The following is a 16,667-nucleotide window of genomic DNA, read 5'->3' as shown; positions in this document are numbered from 1 at the left end:
AAAAAAAAATCACATTTCTTTTATTTTGTATTTGTAGTCCAAATTTATTTTGAGTGCAACCATTTTCGGTACAACTCAGATCAATTTGTTCGTTTCAACTGTCAACGAGCCTGACCACACACACTCACTTTCTCCCACTCGTTTTGTACAAGTTTCAAGTACTCCGATTGCTTTTCCGACCCCTACCCCCAACCATGCTCATTTGGCAACATCAACTGACTTCCTTTTTGCTTGTCAACAACTTGGTTGTCCACTCACCCCCCTGCCAACTATCCACCCACCTCGTATGTATTCACATTTGTACTTTGGCAACATTTTCCTTGCCCCCATTTAATTGCCACATACAACATTTTGAGTGCCCAATTTTGCCGGTTCCTCCTTTCCTTGCCAACCCCCTTTCGCGGGTTGACCTCCCCTCCACCCAAATACACACACACACACACACAGACACACACACACAGTGCTGGCCAGAAAACTACTGACCAGTTAACAGTTGCCGGGCAGTTTCAAGTGCAGTTTGCCTGCTTGGTGATTTATTTTATGCCAACGTTGACATGTCAAACCATTCAAAGTGGTTTCGCTTCCGCCCAGACCCAGAAAACAAAGGGGAGTACGCAGCGATAAAGCACGCGATTGTCGTTCGCTGGTGACATACTTATGTCGGCCACTGTGACGACTTTCGAAGCGAAAAGTGCACGGCGTTCTTAAGTTGCGACACTCGGACTTCCCTCAGTCCGCTGGCAGACTCGAGTTTCGCTCAACCAATCCGTATTTTTCCTTTCATTAACAACAATTGACTTAAGGGTTTTGTGTGCGATTCTCAGATCGTACACAATGAGAAAAAGATGAAGATTTCACATAAATCTGCTCAATGACTGTGAGATGCATGGTGTAGATATATTTGGAAAAGAAACAATTAGAATTTTTTTATTAATATTAATATCATTGTAGTACCCAGATTTCCTTCCTGTATAGTCATTGTCAACGTAACAGCCACTGGGAATCATCGATAACAAAGGCTGTTGACTTCTGCGAACCTCCTTCTTCGTTTCTTCGCCCACTTCCACTTGCTCTTGAGCAATTTTTAATCCTTTTGTTAAGCCGACACATTTGCGAAATTAACTTGGCTCCCTGGGATCCCAGGCTGGCCTACTGGCCTTTCAATTGGCTCCTGTTTCACTGACATTTGTGTTCGCCTTCCTTACAATTGAACCTTACTTCATTTATTGTTTGTTGTTTATGCTCGTGCCTTTGTTTGCATGCCAACAAAGCTTAGTTACTCACCCCGAATTTAATTTTTGATTGTACTCGAGTCGAATACTTTTATGTTTTTACAGCCGCTGGTAAAGTTAAATTATTGATTGCATTTTACAGGGGAGCAGCAATTAATATTTTATTTCCCTGGAATAACCCTGCCTTACACTTAATTTCCTAGGATATTGATCATCCTTGCGAGAACTTACCTCCGTAAACAACGCAGGTGACTTCCAGGCTGCCACCTTCTTCATAAGGACCTGCTCTCGAATCGATTCGCAGGCGGCGTTCATTGAAGATAATCGGCTGCGTTGGCGGCACTGAAAAATATTTATTGTTATTTAATTATGCATTAAGTAAATCTGTTTAACTTTTTTAAAGAACCCGCCAAATCCCGGATCGCATTCAATGATTTTAAACAGCCGCAAATCAGAAACAATTTGGCACTGTCAAAAGCAATGCAAAGTAAAATTTATACAACGCTCTTACTCATATAGCTCGAATAATAAATTGTAAGTTTTGCGGCTAACCGAAAATCATTTCAGCTAATTTATGTGCAACTCGTTTGGCTCCGTGTGTGTATATGTGTATGTGTGTGTGTGTGTGTGTGTGTTCGGTACGAAACAAATATTAATTGCTTTTATAATCGTTTCTGGCTGGCCATATTTATTTATTTATGTGAATGTTGATTTTGTATGCACGTAGACAGTATGCAGTGTATATATTTATTAATGGCTCTTTTTATTTAAACTCTTTGAAGTGGAACATTTTTAATTGAGATTTGTTTTGGACAAACCAAAAAATATCTGATTTTTATTTGGGTACATTGTCTTTGTGTATAAATTAAAAGCTATTTTCCTACAAAATATTGAACATTTAGTTGTTCAATCTTATTGTGCAAATAGGTAGATTTCAAAAAAAATATTTCCTAAGATTCTTGTTTAAAATGGTTAATAGATAAAATTTTCTGATGTTCTACTCCAATTTGATGCTGCCTTTACAATGCTTTATTATTAATTAAAAGTATTTGGCCATTATCAATTATAAGTGGGAGTTCGAGGCACGCGAAATAGGTTGGTTTCCTGACATATTTCGCTTCTGGGGATACGCACCGACAACCTCCAAATTGACATTGCTGTTGCGGGTCTGCGAAAGCTTGAAGTCCACGCGACACCGAAAGTTGCCCGCATCCTTTTCCTGAAATGAAATTCCAATTATAGAGCGCTGCGCTGTTGACACTCGCGATGCGCGGTGCTGTGGGGGGAAACGGAGAGAGGAAAGTGAATGGGTTACCTTAACCGGATTTATAATCAATTCCGCCGGCTCCTTGTGCGTTCGAAATACGGCCCGATCTTCAAGGACCTCCTCGTCACGCCAATGGGATGGGGTGCCAGCGTGGGCGCCACGTGTGTCGTAGCTGTCAAAGCAATTGCGATTGTTAAAGCGATGTAGATACAGGATAAGGAATGACGGGCTATAGTAGTGCTCAGATTGACCCACCTGTAAATGGGTAAATTATTCTTGTACCAAACAACCAGAAGCACTTTGTCATCGGCCTGGCTGGAGCCCACATCGCATTTGATTTGTGCCGAGCTGTTCACCAGAACGCGCAGGATTTCACCATCTGAAAGAAGGATGTGGATTGGCATGAGAAAGAAAAGTCGCTGCAAGTTGGCAAGTTATATTTCTAAGTTCTTTGCTCTTGGCTGAGAATGGAAGTCAATTTAGCTGGCAAATTGATTTTCAAGTGGCTGCCGCAACAATTTGTCACAAAGTGTTCAACAATTGCCTTATTGCACACACATACACATTCTCCCAGATGGAGCAAAGAAGCCTTGTGGAGTTACTAAAATTTTGATTAAGTTGTTTGTGCCAGAAAAACTAGCGAAATATTTCATATTTCCTGGCAACCGTTCAACGAGTTTTACTCTGATAAATGTGGCTACTTTTTGGTCTGGCCAATGGCTTTCCCCTATTCCCCGTTATCTAATTAGCCAAAAGCTGACCAGTGGAGCCTGCATTCACACCATTTGGCTAAGCTTTAAAATATCGATCGATATGCGGCTGTTTTTGCGGCCCCAAAAATGAAAACCAAAAATAGCCGAAAATCGCCAAACGAAATCACAACATTCATAGAGAGTTGATGATAAAGGGAAAGGGCAATGGAGATGGCAATGGCGATTCTGATGGTGATGGCGATGAAAAACCAGATATAGAGGGGAAAATGCAGCGACAAGCGACCACATAATGCTGCAAAACAAAACAGGGAAAAAAACACCGTTCTGCAAACCTTGAAAAAGCCTGTGGACAAAAGAGGCGGGGTAAGTAAGCGGCAGGCTGGATGGCCAAGGGATGATGGTCCAGAGGATAGTGGCAAAGCGGAGCTTAGGGGTGATTACCCGGCCACATGCGGATTACAAAATGGCCGCCATTTTCGTGTTGTGCTGCCCAGTGGTTGCCATTTTCCCGTCCTGCGCCAGCGTGTGTGTTTATGCGGTAAAAATGCATTGGCAAATGACTTGTAAAAGAGCCGGGGGAAAAAAGCAAACACAGAGACAGAAAATAAAAAAAAAACAGTTCACTGATCGAAGATTGAATTCCCTGGTGTGCTGGAATCCGCTTTAATTCACTATAAATAAAAACTGTATAACCACTTTTGGTTTGTCCACAAAAAAGTTGCTAGAAATATTATAAATCATGATTCATATATGCACAGCAAGCTATCAAGGTTTTATAGTGGTAAAAAACAGACTCCCATGATAACAACTGAACTGAACTATATAATTGCTAGATTTTATTCCTAGAAGGGTAAATTTGGAGTTGACAAGAGAAGCTACATTTTCTGGAGATGGAATCATCAATCGTATTAGTAAAATCCACTAGGCCATTCACTGGCATATTCGAGTCCTGTTTCTGACTTTTGTTGGCAGCATATTCCTGGATATCCTTAGGGTATTCGGGCGGATTGGAGCGATAAGTGCCTTGGATGGCAAACGACATCGAACTTCACTTGCTGCGACAGAGGGTAAACGGTAACCGCCTTTGGCAGAGCTTTTGTTTCTAATTTTGCACTTGTGTGCGCAATGTGGCCGCAAAAGGCCTACGCAATGGGGGCATTCGCCCACTACGCCCACTTTGACCACCCCACTTTCTCCGTCCACTTTCCCCGCCCACTTCCATCCGCAAACGAGGAGCCATGTCCGTGGCCTGGGGCCTCTGGCTTCACTTCACTTTGTCCACACAGAGCACACCCGTAGCGGACCACATGATAAATAATCGATAAATTATGTGGACACATGTTTAATCTAGCATGAAATGGAATCATTTCCCTTCAATTTGTTGTTAGCCAGGCCAGCAAAACAACAAAGCAAGCGGCAGCAATACGATAGAAAACCAACAAAAACAATGGAAAAAACAGCAAAACGGAAAGCAGCAGCGAACAGATGTGTTTCGGGTGCGTAGAGGGAAGGACCTATTTAAATATAAATAATGATCAAATTATAAACGCCAGCGAGTGGTCGCTGTCTGCTGACTAAACATATTCGTCGTTGCTGCGAGGGAATTGTTAGCTATACACTAAATTATTACGCATACGCCATGTTAACGCACTTGGCCAACTTTGGCACAGTGTCAACTTGTCTGGACTCCAGACAACACAGTCGCATCTCTGCGACGCTGAATGATTCATTCATCATTTGCTTAATTGCATGCCAAACATTACAATTACCGAAACGACAGCTGAAAATGTCCACTGATGAAACAATGTCCTGGCCATTGCTACTATCTGTATAACTATTACCATCACTATCGCTGTCTGCCGTCTGGCGTCTAGAGTTCCTTAATTAATATTTTATTTCATTAGCAGATTGGCCAGGAAGTGACATGTGTCGTCACAGAAAGCTGACAGAGTTTAAACCACATTTGATAAGGTGGTCGGAGGGCCAAAAGCAGACAATTAGCTGGACAGCCAAACATTTTGAAATAGATAGGGCCAAGTAATTGGCCTTATCAATTTCTGTGGTGAGTGAAACTTAAATTTTCCCCTACCCAACTAGCCGTTGAAAGGACTGAAAAAGCTCATTAAGCTTGGTTAATGCTGTCGTTCAATCAAATTCTTTTATTCTAAAAGCATTATGATAATGATATTTGATATTTTATTCTATCAGAAAGGGGGTACTATTTTTTTTTTTTTTTTGATATTTATATATTATATTGCTCCCCCTATACAATATAAGTTATTTTAATGAATATGTTCAGTCTCTTTTAGATACCATGGTACTTATCGTGTCAATACCCGCATAAGCATGGATAATTAGACAGTTTCATATGGGACTCTTGCCAATTTATATGTCTTCATTACGTAGGGAAAACTACGACCGAGTTGTCCTAATTCCATTCGCATAGGCGAACATCTGGGCGACGTTGCTTTGTCACCGACACAAAGGCACAAACAACGACACTGACAATGACTCTCTGGATATCCTTCACGGCGATGCCTATAACAATGCCGCCACTTGTTGTGAGGCTCCTGCCGTTGTTTGCCCCCTCTTTGGTTTAATGTAATTGAACTTTTTCTAATTGACACTTGTCACTGGCAAAGACATTTAAAAAGCAACAGCGAAAAAGAAATAAACTTAATTTTGACGCATTTACACATACATTTATTTCAATTTCCGAGCGCAACAAAGGAAGCGAAGCGAAGTAGTCGCAGTGGCAAACAAAACAATGCCAGCTCAACTACCACACAGACACTCGCATCAGGATAACTACACCCACACAAACAAACCAGCTTGGCGGGAGGGGTAGAGAGACTAGGGGAGAGTTGTATCTGTGTTTTTGTGGCACAATGAAAAGCTCCTCGACAATGGCACACAAAACGTAACTCGGGCTGGCGAATTTATTGCACTGGTGTGAGCTTGAGCGTGAATGGGAATGGGAAGTCATAGGAGTGGTTGCAGTAACCGCAAAGAAAAAGCTGCAGGAGCTGTGGCTGCGTCAGGTGGAGAGCAGCAGGCTTCAGATCCTGGCGGAGAACACAGAGGACACAACTAAATACAAAAACCACGTGACAATGTTTTCCCCCTCCGATGACGAGCGGTGGCTCGGTGGCTGAAGAGCACACAATTCAGTGGTGCGGCACAGTTGGATGTATCCGTGTATCCATGTTGCAGCCAGCAGACAGCAGCCAACAGCAACTTTGTGTCGCATTCGCAGAAAGAAAACCGCATGGGAATGCATCAAGTTGCGAGGAGCTGCCAGCTGAAAGCAGACGGCGAGTGCCGCAATTTTGGATAACTGGGCGTATGCGTGATGTGCGGCTGTGCGGCGGACGGAAACTACAGAAATTCAAAAAGGTGAAAATTCCCGATTATAGTTTGTCTTGAAGCATCATTGGGGATGTGCGTATGATATATATATTTATATAGTTGCGTTAAGTTAATCTTTTCTCTTTCATGAAGCTTGGAAAAAATGTATTTTACCCACTGCCCTGTAATTGCTTATATTCATAATTTTTCTCTTTTCCTTTCCCTTTTTGTATTCAAATTTCCTATTCTTTCCTCTATCCTTTTCCCTGCTCGTCGTTTTATATATTTTTCGTTTTCTGTGTTCATATCAATTTTCATGTTTTCAAATTGGTAAATATTGGTTGAAATAAAAGATAGAAGTTTATAAGATACAAACAAGCTTAAACAAGTAACTTTTTCAAGAAAACTATACCTTACAGTAACATCCTGCACACCCCTTTAAATACGAATTGCATGACTTTACAAAAACATGGCCTGAGAATGGGCGCACATGTCGTATGCGCGTTATGCAGTGCACTTCGTTAAATCCAATAACAAGACAGACAGCACCCACAACAACAACAACATTAAGAGCAGCTAAAATAACATACAATCAACAGAGACAGTTAGACAGGCAACCCTCAAAAAAAGAGTCCTGCCTGGCTGGGGGGGCTGCCGAAGCGGAAGGACGAGGAGCCCCAGAAGGAGACAGCTGCCATCCAACAGTAATTGACAGAAGTCGCTCACAGGAGCATATAGCACACATACATCATGCATTGCTGGAGAACTCCGGCCTGCAAGTGCAATGATAATGTCATACCGATTTCACTACATATCCAACCCAGACAAGTGGCCTGCGGTTACGCGGTTTAATACAAGCCAAAGGGTTGCTTCCAAATCAGATGGAATGGGTAAATTCAACATAAATGTATAAATCATCCGGAGCAATGTGAGAATCAAGAATGCAAAGCCTGCAGCGACACATGAGTGAAATATAAACCCAAGCCAAAAATAAAACATACAAACCCAGCGTTATGGATCGCTACAGACACGTGCTGGCTGTTGTGCCTGGGAAATATTTTTCTTTCATGGCTCACGGACATCGTTAGTCCAAATTGTTGTGGAGCAACGGAAACGGAGGTAGCAGAATGCTGAGCTAATGCCGTGCCCTCAAATCAAAGGCAGCCAGAAATCAAGTTGAAGTTCAAAAGCATTCGTTAACCAGTTAGCACAATCAGCAGCGACTCAAGAAACACAGTGTTGAGGCATTTACTTTATACATCTCAGAGGAAATTTTTAGTACATAAGATAGATCGATAGATGTTAACTATAGACCTGCTTAGCCTTTAATCGCAATTCACGAATGTAGCCAAGTCTTGGAGCATAGATGAAAATAATTTAATTTGTTGCCCGGTTTGGCCACGTGTTTCGGAACGAACTCTGAATTCCACCCACTCTATCTTGAAAGTGCACTTGCTCTCCTAATCACATCTGCTGGTCGATAAATCACAATCGGTATTTAGCCAACGATCGCGACACGTTCGCGCTGCCACAAAGTTTATTAAACGCTTCGCGACTTTGGCAATAACTTCGACTTCGGCGCTCTGGCTGGGGATTGCAATAAATTTGCTTTAATGTGCAATTTATGGGACACCATTTAATTAGTTTCAGTTGTTCGGCGAGGAAATTGATGTTGACAGAGATTATTGGTCCGGGCACGTAATGCAGCTAAAGGCCCCCGGCGGCGCTCCGATCCGTTTGCCTTTTGCTAATGGGCCAAAGTTGACTGGCGGAAAATGCCGGCGGAGCTGGGGGCATCTTGGCGAGCTGCCTCCAGTTTATTTGTACGTGTCACCGAAGGACTTGCGCCCCGGCTATGAGACTATAACTTCCGCTTGGCGCCCATTGACCTCGTCAACATTTATCTAACGGTTAAATGCCAGACACACCACACCGCACCACACCAAACACACACTTTCCCATTTTGGCCCACACAATCACACAATCACACATGGTGTCTGTGCACACTGAAGCTTTTGTCTAAAAGTTTTTCCCTGCCAATTTATTTGTGTTTTGTAGTTGGCAAGAGGGACTTGTGTTAGTTATGATTATGGCCGTGTTTATGGCACTGGTTGAAAAGCCTTTATCAAGATTAATTGCTGGAAAATTGTTATGCCCCAACGACACTTTTAGCCTAATGTCTTTTCATCTCGGCCCGATGTTGCTGTTGCTGCTGTTGTGCTACTTAAATATTTACCAGCATGTTGAATACTTGAATGCCTAAATAGTTGGGCCAAATCGATCGATATGCTCACACGCTCGCTACGTTACATTATTCTAATGAAAAACCGTGCTGGGTTTGAAGCTGTCTCCAGAGGGTTGACGGTGGAGTTTTCCCCGTTTCTTTGGAAATCGTTTCGATTCCTTTGGCGAAACTCTTTGAACCCACCGCTGGCAAGTGGGTATGTAAAAAAAAAAGACCTTTTACAACATGCAAATAATAATTGCGCTATTAAAAGTTGCATATTAAATGCGACACGACAACAACATCAGCTTGCAACCTGCAACCAGCAACGAGCAACACTCAGGCCCAAAACAAGTGGCGGGAATGTGTAACGCTGACGCCCAACAATATTTTGAACCCCTTACATGGAACAGAGCACTTTGGGCTTACACGACATTGAACAAAGCGAACAAATGCCCTTTCAAAATATAAATACCCGATATACAAAAATCTTATAAAAACAGAAATATTTTAAAAAATATTGTTTTAGAATCATTAAAAATGTTAAAGTAACTACTTTAAATAAGTTTTGAAATCAGAACGTAATCAATCTTATAATCAAAGGACTTCCCTGAAGGGAGTCAGTGTGGGTTGGTCACAGGCAAAACCTTGGCACATAAATTATTCATTGATTAGCAACAAATGCCATTAAACATGCACCCAAAGTGCTGGCCCCTTCAAGCCTTTGGCTTGTGTGCCTTGGTAATAGTTTTGGCCCATGCTTGTGTGTGTGTGTGTGCGAGTGTGTTCGTGCGTGTGTGTGAGAAGACACTTTAAACTGTCATTTGTTTGCCGATTGTGTTTGCCTTGCGTTGTGGCCGCCTGCATATCTGGTTATTGCCCAATTGTCTGGCTCCGATTGCGATTCGGTTCGCTGATGGTTCGCCTAAAAGCAAGTCATAAATTTTTGCTGCTGCCATCAAAAGAGCGCTAAACGGCTTACATGGCCACGCCCACGCCGGCAAGCACGCCCACCACACGCCACCCACAACACACCAACCACCGCCCACCGCTCACCGCTCCGTCCCAAAACAGTTAATGCCAGCGGAGACCATGAAAATTCGCTCTTTTTTATTCACGTAGGCGAATCTCGAATATACCCGCACTCCCAAATATATATGAACCTATGTATATATAGAGAAATTTTAATTTAAATGTTTTTGGCAGCCTTTTGGCCGCTCACCGCACCCGCACACACATACGCGGCTTTTATGCGCTGATTTTGTGGGCGAAGGGGATGGGAAAAATGGGCGACTGAGTGGGCGAGCGCTGAGCTTGATGAAAATCTGAAAATGCCCGGCAAAGCGAACATTTTTCAATGGGATTTTCTTGTTTTTTTTTTTTTTTTGAACATATTTTTTTTTTATTTTTTTTTTTTTGCAGCAACCAAGCCAGTACATTTTTTTGCCGCTTCATTTTTGTTTGCCCTGGTAAAAATTTTTCTGTAGGTGACCCTGAACTGGGCGGTGGGTTGCGGCTGCGGTTTTGTTTTCCCAAAGCTTCTTGTTGTTTTTCCTGCACGTTGTTGGCCAGGCATAGAAAAGGGCGCACACACGAGTTATGCAGCTGCTCTCGGTGCGGCTTTTAATTTGCTTAATTTTGCGCTTAGCCACAGCAGCTGGCAGAGGCTACTTTTGAAAGCGAAAGGATATAGCCGAGTGACAGGGGCGTGGCAGTCAGCGATGGAGGCTGAAAATCCACACTGAGCCATTCTCACCCTGCGGCTAATGTGGCAACAGATGTTGGTTTTATTTCAGTTTTTTTTTCCGTTTTGTCTTAAATGTGAATGCGAGATGTGGGCCACGGGCTTTGATTAATTATTGTCGGAGGTGATGGTAAATTGCTAATACAGGCCATGGTAAAACATGGTAGTCCTGTTTTGGATAAGCAGTACATTTTTGAAGGGAATTAAATATAATTATTAAGTTAGGAAGTAAGAATATCTTTGTTCATTGCATACACGGTGTATATCAAAGTCAGTAATAAAACAGCTGGCTCCATTTTCCCATTAGAGCTTAGGCAAAGTGCAGGAAAAGTTGCCCTTCTGCAGAAAAAGCCATAACCATAGCCATATTTTGATATAATCGCCATCACACACTCGCACGCATATATAAAACCGATTCGACCGAGATTAGTGAGCTGCCGGGGCACGCCTCGAAATTGATTTCATGAATATTTCAAAAGGTTTCACGCACATGCCAGTAAAAATGGGGCGGAGGGAAGTGCCGATGGGAATGTTTTGGGGCTAGGGTAGATGGTGATCCGGTGTCTGTGTATCAATTAACCTGACCCTCTAACACTTTGTTGTGGTTGCCAAAGAAAAATGGCAAAACAAAAAATGAAAAGAACAGGAGCCAGCTTCAAAAGCAGTAAGCATATTTTTCAACGCCCATTTGGTTTTCGACCGAAAATGAATTTCAATCAGGCCGCCGTTTTAATTGACCGCCAATTTTGGCAGTGGTCGAAAGTTTTCACTGGAAATTCCTTTTTGTATGGAAATTTAACGTGAAATTCGTTTAGTTATTGACTTTATCACGTTTTGTGGTCGACTCGAAATTGGCAGGCCAGACAAAAGGACCACGCAGAGGTGTGGCGGGCCAAACAAAATGTAGCTGACCTTGCAAAGCCTCTTCAGACAGCCATAGCCACTCGCATTCGCATGTCGAAAGTTGTCGGCGCAGCAAAGTCAAGACTACTCTATGCAGGAAAAAGTGGAGCCGGGGGAAAAAAAAGGACAAGTTCATCGCACCAAAAGGACCAAAAGTCCAGACAGCTCCAAGGCATATCCGTATCCATGTATAGTATCCATGTGAGTGTCTCCGTGCGTTTGGGTCCTGTGTTTGACTTTGGGATTGCAGCCAAAACTGTTATCAGCCATTTTAATAATGGCCAGCTTAAAGTGTAGGACAAGAAAAATGTTTGCCAACAAAGGAACGACGGAACGGCAATGAAACGAACGAACGAATGAAAGGGCCTTAAGAAATTGTGAGAAAATCATTAAAAATTTCCAGGGCAGAGACATTGAGTTGGGCCAGAGGCCAATATACCTGGACCTAGACTCTCATCGCATGCTGAGTATTTAGCCGAGGTCAAATTGATATGTCTGCCAGGACGTAAATGGGACAAAAGGACAGACAGGATGGGAAAGAGAAAGAGAGATGTATGGCTGGCAATTGTCGGAAAACGGAATGCAGACATTTAAAGAATTTGTACTTAAGAAATACTGCAATATACGTATAACTAACTAAACTAATAAAAAGAATAAATTCAATAAAATTGTAAATACCTTTTACGTTTTATATTAAGTTAAACATTCGCTTATCAAATATGATTTTGAATCATATCTTTTGAGAAGTAGCTTATTTCTTTATCTGCATGAGTACTGCATGCATCACAATCAGATAAGGAGTATTAATAGATATTCAAGTTCTGTCTGTACTTTGCGTCTTCCATAAGTGACGATGAATAAATGTCACTCGAGCGTAATTTACAAGCACTAGAAAAAGTGCCATCCAAACAACGGGATTGTTAGTGGGGTGAGGATAAAGTCCTAGTCCCAGGTTCACCCCTCGTGGTATTACTGCACATATCTGTTAAGGTTCTCAAGTATGCCTTATTATACATCAGGAGGAAATTTATTTGGCTGAAACGTCATAGGGATGTGAAGCTAGCAGTTGGCAGGAGGGAAAATAAGCTTAGAAATTAAAATCAGATTCACAAGTTCTTATTTATAGAAATCGTTGCTTTGTTTTAAATATTTAAATGAAATGCCAACTGAAATCGGATTTTCGTACAGCTCAAATGTCATCAACCGAAAAAAGCCTTCGCAACAAACATTTCCAAAAAAAAAAAAATAGAATAAAAACCCACGCTGAAGGAAAAAATAAACTCACAAGAAAAAATTTAATACACCGGAATAAAAGTGTTGGAAAATTTATTTCATCAATTTAACAGTAAATTGTTTAGTGCACGCCCTCTCCGCAACAACAACAACTGGACTATAAACAGCTTAACTCACACAAAAAACACGTATACGCACAATGGCACAATTCTCAGAAGCAAAATAAATCGATAAATCTTAAAAATCTTTTTGTTTGGACCAGGTCGAAACCGAGCGAAAGTAAACACAACAGGCGCTCAGCCAAAGGGCTTTAAAGCATCAAATATTACGCATACGCAGCGTGTGCGGCGGCCAGAGCAAGAGCGAGACAGCAGGCTAGTGTGGAAAGGGTGGGGAGGAGGGAAAGGGCGAGAGATAGAGCCAGTTGAGGCCAGCTTACCCACAGAGCTTTTGCCAGATAAACGGACCATGGACTGCAGCAGCCACAAGAGTTGTACGACCGACTCCCGCCGACTACATGTGTAAATTACGACGGAGAGTGAAGGGCGTGGGAAGGGGCGGGGGCTTAGAAAGGGAGAGATAGTGGCGCAGGAAGTGAGACAGCAAGTGGCTAAAAGTGTACGTAAAAATGCATGATATATGGTAAATGTTTTGTGGCATTTTTGGCTTAGTTCTGCTGCGCCAAGCGCCATGAAGCCTTGGCTATATCTCTGCGCCAGTATCTGTTACTCGTAGCAAGCATAATGCATACAAATTGTGGCATTTTCTGTGCCAGCTCAACTGCTCAACTGTTCAACTGCTCCCAGTGAGAGTCCGTTGTGGCATGCCATTTTCCGAGGGCATTGAACATGACATTTAACGATTGCCCATTGATAAGGGCGTGGCGCTGCCCTGGAACAAAGTGCACTCCAGCATTCGACCAGGCGGAGGTGAATCTAACTTTGAATTTCAAGGGTCAGGTGGAGGTGAAATCATTTCAAGGGGTTGCAGTTGATGCGCGAAATGAAATGCAAAATGTATTATTCTAGCATCAACTAACTGAATGCTTACTAATGTAGTTATCATACGATAAATTAAATCTCTTTTAATTTGATTGCTTATAACATTCCCATATAACTATTTCTTTACTTTACTTGAGTTAGGAAATGTCTGGCTAAGGACACACCTATATTAATTTTTAGGTTCCTTACCATAAACTCTACACAACCATTTCCCTGAGACGTAATAAAGTTCAATGTAAATGAAGGCAGCCCAAAAGAAAACCACAGGCTCAAAGTTTTTTTTTCGGAGGGCGGTGAGTTTAGTAATAGAAACCTAAACACTAAAATTGAATTATCCGCCTTGACCGAAGCACAATTTAAAAATTACTCGCTCGGAAAATTCAATCAGCCAGCGGAATAAGGAGGAAGGACACCTTTCCTCTTGCCAAAGTAAATAAATAAAATAAAAACCCGAAAACAATTTGAGAAGGCAGCCGCCGAAGAAGGACTAGTGAGGGAAGCCCAAACATCTTTAAAAGGCCAGCAGGAAAATGCCTAAGATGCTTAGTATTTTTGGTTCTTCTTTGATTTTTTTTTTTGTGCTTCGGCCGCTCAGGCATGGAAAAAATTTACACAATTTAATGTGTTTTTTTTCCGGCTGCTTACAAAGGCTTCAAGGAATTCCGGGGCTTACTCGTTGTGTGTGTTGACTCTGGCTTTAAGCTGCTCAACTGAAGCGCGAAACGACAATTTGCGCTGGTTGTTTGTTCCCCTGCTGCCCCTCCACCGATTTTTGCTTCTTTTTCTTCGCATTAGTAGCGGTGAGCAGGCCGAGGAAAATCACTTGGCCGCCTAACTAAATAAACGGCTTTCCCAGCCACCCTTTTTGTGTTTGTTCGCGGGTGTTGATTTTCCTTAAAGCATAGACAAGCACCTGGGAAGGCTCGCATGTTTACGGTTTGTTAGTTTATTTTGCACTTACTGTGCCACTGCTGTGCCACGCCTACGCCCGCGCGCCGCCCACTCAAATCGTGAACTTTTGATAATGACCCGGCCAATTGCGAGCTATACATATAATTAAGAGCACCTCGGAGAAATAAAAATCGCAGAAATCGTTTAGGGTCGTTAAATTTGTGTAATCATATACACGAATCCTTGACAAGGACAATGAGACTCGAGCAGTCAACTTCGGAGCAGTAATTATATTTCAGATTAAAAGCGTTAACAGAAATGTTTGTCATGTTTTTCAACATACAAATTAAATTGGCGATCAAAGTAACTTCTAAATCAAGTATGAATCTTCTTAAACACTTTTTCGATACATTTTTTTCTAAGAGGCCCTTTCTGGCGAGCGAACATTCCTCTTATGAAAGTCACATAGAGTACCTTTCGAGCATCCTTAATCCAGCTTATTTCCACCGCAGCTTGGGAAGAAATCGTCTTGTAGCCAAGGGTTCAGCACTCAATATTTATACCCTGACATAGGATCTCAATAAGAAAACATTTCCTGTTTTCCAAGCAAGCAATTCAGTCCAAATTTCAATTGGATTATTTATGGCAACAACCGCAGTTCTTTGGCAATAACAGGGGGGCTGATTTGGGAAAGTGTGTTAGACATTTTCACGTGTACGACGCAAACACACAAAGTCTGGGAAATGAACACAAATTCATTACAGCAGCAACATCGAATAATGGCTTTGTCTGTAAGTAGCTTGTGATTGAATTGAGCCAGCAGTCGTTGCCCCAAACCGAAGTCCTTTACCATTCGCTCACCTGGCAATTGTTGTCTGCGAGTGTGTGGGTAGATCAAGGTAACACGAGCTGTGTATGTGTGTGACAAGCCGAATGAAAAATGAAATCAAAGCATTTAAAGCGCGACATGCGCTGACAATGTAAACGACACCAACGCTGCGGCTCTGCCACTGACAGCATTCCACTTGGAATCGCACCCATCCGCTCCTTTTTCCCCTTTGGATTAGCACTCGAGATCCTTTGGTTATTTATGTGTGTGTGCGCCATAAAAAACGAGCTGATCCCCCCCTTACATGAGCACACACATACACCCCCATACGCCCACTGGAAAACTCTGAAATGTACACACACCGTAAAACCTTTTCAATTATTTTTCTGTGCAGTTCGCTTGACTTTTCGGTTTCGGTTTGTGGGTTTTCCTTTAGATTTAGGTGTGCTTTTCCAGCAAAAGCAAACTCAACATTCTAAAAATCCCATAAAATAAGAACCAATTCAGATTTCATATTGGTGATATTAAATTGAAGATGTTTTCAATAATCTGATTATAAGAAATAAATATATTTTAAATGTGAACTGTAAACTGAACTGTATTATGCTTTAGTAACCTTTTAAGGTCTCATTTTACCGGCCCAATTACTTATGATTAAATTGCCGGCACCCACACAGATTGATTTGCCATTAGCAAGAGCAATTCATCATCTGTCAACCAACCCCACCCACCCATCCAGCCCATCAGCTTTCCCTTGGCAATTGTCCCACATACTGTGCACTTATCATTGTTGACATTATAGGGATCGGGATCCCGTCAATCCCGTTCCGCTCATTACATGGCAAGTATGCGTGGCCCTGTTAGCGCCTAAAAGCAATTCGTTGTAACTATTTTCTATAGAAGGCCGCACCATTAATGTCTCTTTGCGTAAACAATTTTAATTTCCCAACGACTGCGGCAAGTTTTGCATTCGCATTCTCGCTCCCATTCCCATTCGCAGTTGCAGTTGCATTCGAAAAGAGGCGACAAGCCCGCAAATGGTCTGGGGCAACAACACAAACCTGGGGCACACAAACTGGTGGCAAATTATGGTAAAACATACAGGGGGCGTGGCCCGGTGGGCGGTGGCATATAAAACGAGGACTTGGCATGCAAACCAAGTCATGGCAGGTGGAAAAGGCAAAGGAGGCAGACAGGCTGGGCTGGCATGCCGTTTGTCTATCTGCACACTCTGAGATAAAATCGAGGACTCTCAGCCACAATTAGTTCCGAATAAAACACT

The 16,667-nt window shown here is 42.3% G+C and overlaps 1 protein-coding gene across 2 annotated transcripts in view; it reads right to left on the bottom strand.

The window, feature by feature from the left end:
• side-VI (sidestep VI) overlaps positions 1–16,667 on the bottom strand; it is a 77,795-nt gene that overhangs the window by 35,284 nt on the left and 25,844 nt on the right. For both annotated transcript variants that reach the window (NM_001043240.3, NM_001170115.2), the window contains exons 3-6: positions 2,755–2,878; positions 2,548–2,671; positions 2,367–2,451; positions 1,464–1,574 (exon numbers count right to left, since the gene is read on the bottom strand). In NM_001043240.3, the coding sequence (NP_001036705.1) occupies positions 1,464–1,574; positions 2,367–2,451; positions 2,548–2,671; positions 2,755–2,878 (444 nt within the window). The remainder of the gene's footprint in view (positions 1–1,463; positions 1,575–2,366; positions 2,452–2,547; positions 2,672–2,754; positions 2,879–16,667) is intronic.

Source organism: Drosophila melanogaster, chromosome 3R (genome assembly GCF_000001215.4).
Source record: "Drosophila melanogaster chromosome 3R".
Taxonomy (NCBI): domain Eukaryota; kingdom Metazoa; phylum Arthropoda; class Insecta; order Diptera; family Drosophilidae; genus Drosophila; species Drosophila melanogaster.
The sequence above is the reverse complement of the archived record's forward strand: the minus strand, read 5'-3'. Positions and strand labels throughout refer to the sequence as shown.